This window comes from Prosopis cineraria, unplaced genomic scaffold (genome assembly GCF_029017545.1).
Source record: "Prosopis cineraria cultivar Desert tree isolate PC_DT_omini unplaced genomic scaffold, ASM2901754v1 PC6, whole genome shotgun sequence".
Classification (NCBI taxonomy): domain Eukaryota; kingdom Viridiplantae; phylum Streptophyta; class Magnoliopsida; order Fabales; family Fabaceae; genus Prosopis; species Prosopis cineraria.
Window position 1 is genome coordinate 36,784,739 of NW_026555337.1, and position 9,499 is coordinate 36,794,237.

Here is a 9,499-nt window from a genome sequence, read left to right on the forward strand (position 1 = left end):
ATACTCCGCATTTTGTGGCAGTATATGGATCATGTCATTCCTAAATATATCCATGTCAGTATCAGTTGGTCCTATATATCAGATTTGACCAGTTTACATCTCTTAAATACTTCCTTCTAAACTAATGAAAGAGAGCGAGAGGAAGAGAGAAAGATAGACCTGACATCTGTAAAACTTGTATAAATTATATTTAGAGATGCTCTTCTCTTTACTGCTCTCATTAACTTAATCCTAGCTTCTTTCAAAAGATCAGAGCTCTGTAATTGACATTTCTTTTTCTTCCCCATCTTCTTAGCCTTCGGGAGTGGCCCCAAAAGAGAGGACCCTACAGGCCAACCATGTTCAGAGCTAGGGCCCCAAAGAAGCACACATGAACCAAAATCACGTGCCTCGTGGACCAATACATACCCCACCAACTCCATCCCTCCCTCTCCAATAGCCCCACTGTCCTTCTCATCCAATCTTAAAGCAGGATACGCGATGTTTACATTCTGACAGCTACAGATTCCTTAAGCAACACTCTCCTAAACATACGTGCAAGGTATGCAGAAATATACGCAGAGTTGCATATGAAACTTTTCTAAATTGGGAAAAAGGCCATCCTTGACTCTGAAACATATCTGTCGTTGATGGAAAGATGGAATATTGGTTGCAACTGTTTGGAAAAAGTGCAAAGATTTTGTGAGATCTCTCTTTGCTGAAACTTTTCCACATCAACTTGGATTATACATGATGGCTTTGGCGTCCCTTTTGAACAAACCCCGAAAAGGAAAAACCATAAAAGAAAAATCCTTAAAACTGTTCCTCCCAAGTAAGCGGTCTTCATGCGGATTGATGATAATGGGTTGACTCAGCCACCCACAACTTCTTTAAATTCTGGCACCACCCCTTCAATTCCTTCGCTCTCTATCACTTCCCTCCTTTTGTTCTTGCTCACAAAGAAACAACAAAGGCCTTCATACATGATTCGACTTCTTCTGCCTTCAACTACCCTCGTATCCATCGACAGGAAAATGAGACCCCCATCGCTTGGTCTAGTTAAGGAACACAACATTCTGTTCCTTAAAGGCTTCATGATCCTGTTGTTCAGTTTCATAACAATTCGACTTAACTTCTGTGTTTCCAGTATCCCTTATTCGTTAAAAACACTTCCCCTTGAAGGTCATTTCAATTTTGATGATGTTAGCTATGCGGCCAGGGATTTTGGCAACAGGTATCAATATTATCCAATGGCCGTGCTGCATCCAAAATCAGTATCCGATATTGCAGTCATCATCAAGCATATCTGGAAGATAGGTCCTAGTTCCCAGCTCACCGTTGCAGCCAGAGGCCATGGTCACTCACTCCAGGGACAGGCACAAGCTCATGGAGGAGTTGTGATCAACATGGAATCACTCAAGTCCCCTGAAATGCAGGTTTACGCAGGAAATTCTCCATATGTAGATGTCAATGGTGGCGAGCTGTGGATAAACATCCTGCGAGAGAGTCTAAGATATGGGTTAGCACCAAGATCATGGACAGATTACCTGCATCTTACAGTTGGTGGCACTCTGTCTAATGCTGGAATCAGTGGACAGGCATTTCGTCATGGTCCCCAAATAAGCAACGTCCAGCAGCTGGAGATAGTAACAGGTTTGTAACTTGGTGAGAAACCCATATGTCAGACATAACCAAGGTCAAGAGGCCAGCAACAAAAGAATTTTATTTATTTATTTATTTTTTGCAGTTAAAACAACTTAACTGTTGCCTCTTATGATTTCTTCAAAACTGAGTAACTTTCAACTAGTCCTTGTATGTGTTGCGTCTTCGCCTTAGTGACATATAGGACAGTCTTAAATCACTGGTCAGGCCTCATGAGTAAACTTTTTAAAGTAAAATAAAAATTAGCATTCTCCTTGATTTTTCAAACATGATCGATGAATGGCTGCAGGAAAAGGGGAGGTGGTAAATTGTTCTGCGGAGCAGAATGGTGAACTCTTTCACAGTGTACTTGGGGGGCTTGGTCAGTTTGGCATCATAACCCGGGCAAGAATAGTCCTCGAACCAGCACCTACTAAGGTAAGCATCATAGATAACTCTCAGACTTAAAAAAAAAAAAAAGGTCTTTTGATTTTACTGCGTTGTGAAACTACAAGTGGTCATCGCAAAACTTTCTATTTTGAACAGGTAAAATGGATTAGATTGCTATATGCAGATTTCACAGAATTTACGAGAGATCAGGAGAAGTTAATATTTGCAGAAAGCATATTCGATTACATTGAGGGATTTGTGATCATAAACAAAACTGGTCTGCTGAACAACTGGAGATCATCCTTCAAACCACAAGACCCAGTTCAAGCTAATCAGTTCAAGTCAGATGGAAGAACTCTCTTCTGCCTAGAATTGGCCAAATACTTCAGTCTGGAAGATTCTGATGCGGTAAATGAGGTAAGCCAAGCAACAGGTCAACCTAAAGTTCCGTATTCTTCAAATATATTCATATATAAGTCACTAATACGTGTTAGTTATTAAATCAAAAATATTAAGGCATTTACCAACTTTCTCTTACTATGTTTCTTCCGTATGCAGGAAGTTGAAGAACATTTGTCCCACTTAAACTATATCCCATCAACACTTTTTCTAACGGAAGTCACATATGTTGATTTCTTAGACAGAGTCCATGTCTCTGAGGTCAAATTGCGGTCAAAAGGCTTGTGGGACGTTCCACACCCGTGGCTCAATCTTTTCATACCCAGAAGCAAAGTACACGACTTTGCTGAAGGTGTCTTTGGGAAGATCTTGAGAGAAACAAGCAATGGTCCAATTCTCATCTACCCAGTAAACAAATCAAAGTAATGTTTCCTGAAACAACCGATCTTCATTTCTCCACCAATATTTTTAGCCTTCAACATGTGACTAACATATATTGTTGTTCGCAGGTGGGACAACAGAACTTCTGTAGTAATTCCTGACGAAGACATTTTCTACTTAGTGGCATTTCTGACCTCTGCACTTCCTTCTTCCAATGGATCTGATGGCCTCGAACATATTTTAACTCAAAATAAAAGAATTCTAGAATACTGTGAAAGTGCCCGTCTTGGGGTAAAGCAATATTTGCCTCACTACACTACACAGGAAGAATGGAGGGCCCACTTTGGTCCTCGGTGGGAGGCATTTCTGCAGAGAAAATCTGCTTATGACCCCTTGGCAATGCTTGCACCTGGCCAACGTATATTTCAAAAAGCAATATCCTTCTCTTGACCGCGCAATTATTAATCGACAAAAGCGGCCCCCCTTGCGGCACATACAAAATGTGCCTTGTATGCAGAGGGAAGGCTGACTGATATCTGGTCAAAAAGAGGTCAAATAGTCAATGGTTTAGAGTTTAGACAGATTAAAATAGACAATTTTAGTACGAGGAAGGATGTATATATCAATTTTGTAAACAGACCTCTTCTATTATATTTTCTAATCTAATTAGACAGTCTTAATCAAAAGATTACATGAAACTTCAAAAAGGGTAAGACAAACATCACGAAAGAGAGTTGCCCAATAAACTATAGAATACTGGTAAAAACCACTCCAGCAAAGGTAAATGCAGGAAAACAACATTAGGATAGACATGCCTCAGAAAGGCGGTGGATATCAATCCGTAAGGATCCGTAACGTCAGTTTGCTAGAGCAATAAAACAAAAATCATGCCGCCAGACAACTGTAACAAAAAGGGTAACCAAAATATCAGCAATTTCAACCCTTGTAGCAAGGATAAAATGATATTCCCACTTAGCCAAAAATAAATAAATAAATAATAATTCACTATTCCTACAGTGACCAGTCATCTAAGATAGGTCCTAATAATGAACCGCATTCCCTTTACCTTTGTTATGTTTGTAATGCTAGTGCTCCGATTAAGCATAATTTCTCAAAAGCACAATTACGTCTTGTGTATATGTTATTAAGTGAAAATAAAAACTCAGATAACAAGTCATATCGGAAAACTGTTTATGCCTAGTCAAGAGAAATAATAAGCCAAAACTCTGACTGTTAAAGCCTATTTACGTGATGAAATTCAGTTTGTCTCTCATGTGCTTGTTCATGCTATAGCATTATTGGGAATCATTTCATGTGATTTATTTGTTTTTATTTTGTTTAATTTTTTGTATTTCTTCCCTTTAAACTAATAGTGGGGTATACTTTTTCCTTCCTTTGTTTTGTAATTTTATATTCGTTCAGCATCAACTAAAAGGATAAGATCAATAAAAAGAAGAACCGAAAAAATGTGTTACTGTTGAAGATTATTGTCACTGTTTTTCAGAGAAGGGTGGTATTCAGTGGCTTCTGGATCATTTATATTGATGCTCCAATCCCCATCACACAACGCAGGTTGCATCAATACTCCAGAAAGCGTTGGTTCAGACAAATCACCTCGTGACTCAATAATCAGCTCCATACAAGTGGCTTTTGTTGCCAATAATAAAGAACAACTTTCCACATAGGTTATAGCAGAAAGCATGGCTCAGAAGATTTAATGTTGGATTTGAAAGCACCCAGCAAATAGGTACACGCATACATATGATTATATTTATCAAATGATAAAGCAACTTACCAAAGAACATGAAGAACTCCTGCTGGGAATATATTCCATGAAAGGCATCCAACTACCTTTAGATAAGACGTGCAAGTAAATAAAGTTGAAGATAAATGCATTATAAGCCAGTAATTAATTTGTACATTGAAGGTCCACTGTCTCCACATGGTAGCAAAACAAGCTCAAGGATGTTAAATGAGAACATAGCGGTCACATGATTCTTGAATATGAAAAATAAATGCATTTACCTTATACATGAAATGCTTTCCCGCATAAATCTATTGCCAATTATTTTGCAGATTTACTGATCGATGACAATAGCATAAGCTATTTATTGGATCCTGTCCTAAGCCTATCTTCTGATAAAAGCATTTTGTCACCAAGTTCTCTTTTGGTGCTGGATTAACTGAGACTGCATTAATATGTATTCATTCATGACAAGAGGAATTTAATGATCCAGGGCCATATGCTGCCCAAATGAAAGTCACAGCACAAAGAAATTTAATGATCAAAGGAATGTTGCCTGACAGACTGCTGAGAATATGATTATGAAGTTGTTCTAATCAGAAAGTTGGATAAAATGATAGATATTAACTCCTTTGTATTAAATTTGAAATCATCATAGCATGTAGTGAGTGCCATTATGAAATTATTTTTATAACAAAAATTGAATTATGATATTTGAAAACAAATAAAAGTTCATCCTAATATTGCCAGCACCCTAGTGAAAGTGAAAAGAATCAGGTTTGCCGAAAGAACTTCAAAGTTCATAAGACATGCAAATTTTATCACATAAATGACAAAATTCTAGTTGCACCAACCTCCGAATATATTTAAAAATGTATTCCTTTTTGAGGGGACCATGTCACTTCAAATTGATGTTCACAGTTGACTCACCAGAAAGCACTCAGTCAGTTTCCATTTGAGCACAACATTAATTTTTATAAGCTAGTAGTTTAATCGGCAACAACAAATTAAGGCAAGGAACTTTTGCTTCAACTAGCTAAGAAACAATTTCCAATTTATGATTTAGCTTTTAAATTTCAATGAAGAATATACTCAAATTCACATGATTTCAATAAATTTCTATTATTCAAGGGTATGCAAATGCTTAAGTTAGTACAAGGAAATACCAGAGAGTAATAATTATAGAAAGCTCGTAACAATTGAAGCTATGTATAAAAGAAATGGCACGACCATGTGACAAATTCAAATCAACACTACCGAAACTGTTTTGCAGGCCACAGGTAATTAGACATTGTTTTCAACAGGGAAAACATCTCAATCTCTAAATATATTAATACGAACACTTTTATCCTAGAAAAGACAACCATTTCCAACACTCAGGTGCCATAAGTTAATAATGAGCAATGCAGTCCAAGCTTATCAATTGAAAGAAGAATAACCAAATTTAATTAGAGACTAAAAAAAAATCTTAAATGTAAGAAAGTAGACAGGATGCAGAACTAAAAAAGAGTGTACTTACTGAAACAAAATAGTTCTCAGCATCTTTATTGCATGCTTTTATATCCTTGTTCAGAAGAGCCATTGAGAAATCATCTGCTGATGTACGAGGGATTCGAAAAATTGAAGAAGCTAGCTTGCAATCCACCCATGTCAAGAGGTTTTAACCTTCAGCCTTCGGTCCTAAAAATCATAGAATCAAAAAAAGAAAGTAACTAATAAAGTGAAGTCAAACTGATGCATAGGTGAATGAAGCATGATGCATGATACCATCAAATGAACCAAAAATGCAATGCCGTAAGGTGCTAACAAATGCTTCTCTCGGATAAAGTGTGCATTGGAACTCTAGAGTTTTGACATAACGGCTGGTCTATTCTGATAAGAAATCACCATCGCCTCACGGTCGTGGCAAAGTGAGGCAAGACTAACAAAGCATGTATGAGCAATCCAAGTTAATGAGAATTTAAAAATCTAGTGTTGGTGAAATGGAAGCATGGAATCGTGTTGCTCCTTTTGCACAGACTCATGCGGCCACCCATCATTTGGTTATAGACGAGTGTAATGCTGGAAACAAGCTTTGTATAGGATTTTGAATCATGGATCCTCCTTCAAAATATATATCAACTACAAAAGCAAGATATTTTTGGGAGCTGCACTCTGATTTTATGGCCACTCCAGAATTCAGGATTCCATCATGTTTTCCGGTAAGAAAAATAAATTAGTCTCAAACAACTATTGATTACAGTGTGGTATAGGAGAAAAAGGAAAAATATGACAATTGAAAGAAAATAAGTCGAAAGCATTAAAAAAAAAGGGGGGGAAGCCAAGTTTGGAAGATCCAATCATCAGGCGCGCCAAATGATCTACAACAGAAGATAATTGATCATTTAAGCTCTTAGAAAAAAAATAATTTCATCCAATAATTGATAGCCAAAACAGAGTATTTTTTTTCACAAAATACTGGACTGGAGCAGTATGCTTCCTCCATGTTTGCAGCAACTGCATAGAATTACTATAATTATATCAGATCCTGCAATAACCACATCTTAAATAAGGGGGAAAAATAGTCGCTCTAAGTGAGTTTTCCTGCATCATACAAAATGTAGCTAAAGAGATGCAGAGAAGGAAAGAAGCGATCGTGCACTCAACCCCCGAGTATATTCATTATCACAAGACGTCCAAATCCTCCATTTCCATTCCTTGGTCTTTGTGAATTTTGTGGAATGTGAAGCTTGAAAGGGAATTTTCGGGTCTGATTTGCTTGCGGTAGAAATTGTAAGAACAATAGACGACGACGTGTCTGACTGAGAGAGTATTGCCGGGGAATTACTTTCAACCACCATTTCCCTTGAGCCCTGATCCTTGATGCCACGCCTCAGACTCCCATTCCTAAATTCACAAACTAAAAATCCCTCCTCCTCGTCGACGACGACCAGCCAGCAGCACCCATCGCCTGAGACAGGCCGGAGAGCCACCGCACTCAGCGAAGCCAGAACCTTCTAAGATCGCCCCTCCCTCTCTTTGCTTGTATTATCACTCATTCACTTGCCATATTCGCTTCTTCTTTTACGGCATACTGGGCCTGAAGAACATGATTCGTTTGCAACTGAGGAATCTAGCTTCGTAGGTCATTGCATTTTGTTATTCGGTTGTTGTGATGAACTGCATGCAAATCAAGTTGGGACTTTTGTGACTCGATTGCCGCATGATTCGGTACACTATACATGAAAGAAAGAAAATGATACTTGAAAAAAAACAAAAAATCACAGAATAAAACGTTATTATATCATGATCGCGATAATTTAAAAAAAAACTAAAAAACTAAAAACTAAAATATACAAAACTGTACTAAATTTTAAAAAAGTCACACAAAATTCCTTTATTTTAAATGTTTAAAATTAATATTTTTATTTTTTTTCATTTTTTATCACATACTTATCTATTGTAGTTTTTTAGCTATCTTATAGAAGTTAGACATGTCATATTAAAAAAAAATATTTATCTAAAAAATAACAATAGGGAAGAATGTGGTAAAAAAGAATAAAAAGTTAGAGAAATTAATTTTAAAATTTTAAAGATAAAAGAATCATGCGCAACTACTTCAAAATTAAAAAAAGTTGTATATTTTAGATTTTAAAAAAGTTAAATACACATAGTTATTAAAGAAAAATGATAATAAAATTTTTTAAATTGTATAAATAATAATTTAATCTCGTAAAATATCATAATATTAATAAAATCTCTAGAGGTCTCTTTGTCAATAACTTTTTTAAACAAAAGACCATTTTTTATCTTTACTGAAAATAATAAAACCCAATTACTACTTTTGCTTAAGAAATTACAATTTTTGTTCTGTAATTCACAAAAATTGAACAAAAAATTATAACTTGTTAAATATAATTTTTATTATTAAAAAAAGCCCTAATTATAACTTTTATTTTGTAAATTACAAGAGTTAAATAAAAAAATTATAATTTGTCAAGTGCAATTTTGTTTATTAAAAAATAAGTTCTCAAAATAACAAACTACATTCACAACTTTTGTCTAAAGAATCACAAATTTTCTTTAAAAAATTATAAAAATTAAATAAAAAATCACAATTTATTAATAAGAATAAAATAATCTTTTTTTAAAAAAGTTATCGACAAAGAGATTCTTAAAAATTTTATTAATATTATGGCATTTTGAGAAATTAAGTTATTATTTACATAATTTTAAAGAATTTTATTATTATTTTTCTTAGTTATTATGCTTATGCTTGTGTAAAAATTAGAATTATGATAGAATGGGATGGATTGTAACTTTCTTATTAGGTCTTAACCTACCTAACCCTTCCCTAAAAGATTTTTATTTTTTTACGCATGCAATGCTCAGCCACTCACCTAGCACACAGCACACAACACCTTAACTTACACCCTACACCCACATGCATGCCTATTTAATCTAAATCCCATTCATTTTAAATAAAACCTCCAACCCTTTAAGGAGATGAGTTGTAGTTAAAAGTTTTAATTCAAATGCTCTAGACATTTCTTAAAAAAAAAACATATAATTTTGAAATACATATTATTCTATTGTTATATATAGCACCAAGCTAACCTTTGAAGCAACTACTTTATCCTCTTATCTGTAGAGATGAGCCTCATGCGAGGAGGTCATAAAATTATTGGCAAATATATGTAGCCAATAATTTGGACAAACAAATTTATTAGATCAAGTCGAGTTCAATTTAAGATAAACTTATATGGTTTGAATGTGAAATAGCAAAATATATAAAAGACCTATATAACCAAAGTTAACCCAAACATCTTGGGTTTTTGGATTTATTTTGAAACAGCTTGAATACTCAAATTGTTAAAAAATATTTCAACCAATTTCAATTTTAATTTATTAAAAATTGCTAAAATTTATTTTAACCAATTTCAATTTTTAATTTTAAAAAATAACATTTCTCAAACAATATAACAC

The 9,499-nt window shown here is 35.0% G+C and overlaps 1 protein-coding gene and 1 long non-coding RNA gene across 3 annotated transcripts; one reads left to right on the forward strand and one right to left on the reverse strand.

Moving 5' to 3' along the window:
* Window positions 1–798: 798 nt before the first annotated feature.
* Window positions 799–3,488, forward strand: LOC129313503 (cytokinin dehydrogenase 6). The gene is made up of 5 exons (XM_054956691.1): window positions 799–1,632; window positions 1,931–2,058; window positions 2,167–2,427; window positions 2,569–2,831; window positions 2,919–3,488. The coding sequence occupies exons 1-5, from the start codon at window positions 825–827 to the stop codon at window positions 3,238–3,240; spliced, it is 1,782 nt and encodes a 593-aa protein (XP_054812666.1). The 5' UTR covers window positions 799–824; the 3' UTR covers window positions 3,241–3,488.
* Window positions 2,217–7,714, reverse strand: LOC129313504 (uncharacterized). 2 transcript variants are annotated; one of them, XR_008593987.1, is made up of 3 exons: window positions 6,054–7,714; window positions 4,586–4,641; window positions 2,217–3,326 (listed from the first exon to the last, which is right to left on the reverse strand). It is a non-coding gene; the product is annotated as an uncharacterized LOC129313504 (long non-coding RNA). The 2 variants fall into 2 exon arrangements; XR_008593988.1 differs by lacking the exon at window positions 2,217–3,326 and adding an exon at window positions 3,606–3,691.
* Between the last annotated feature and the right edge of the window lie 1,785 nt (window positions 7,715–9,499).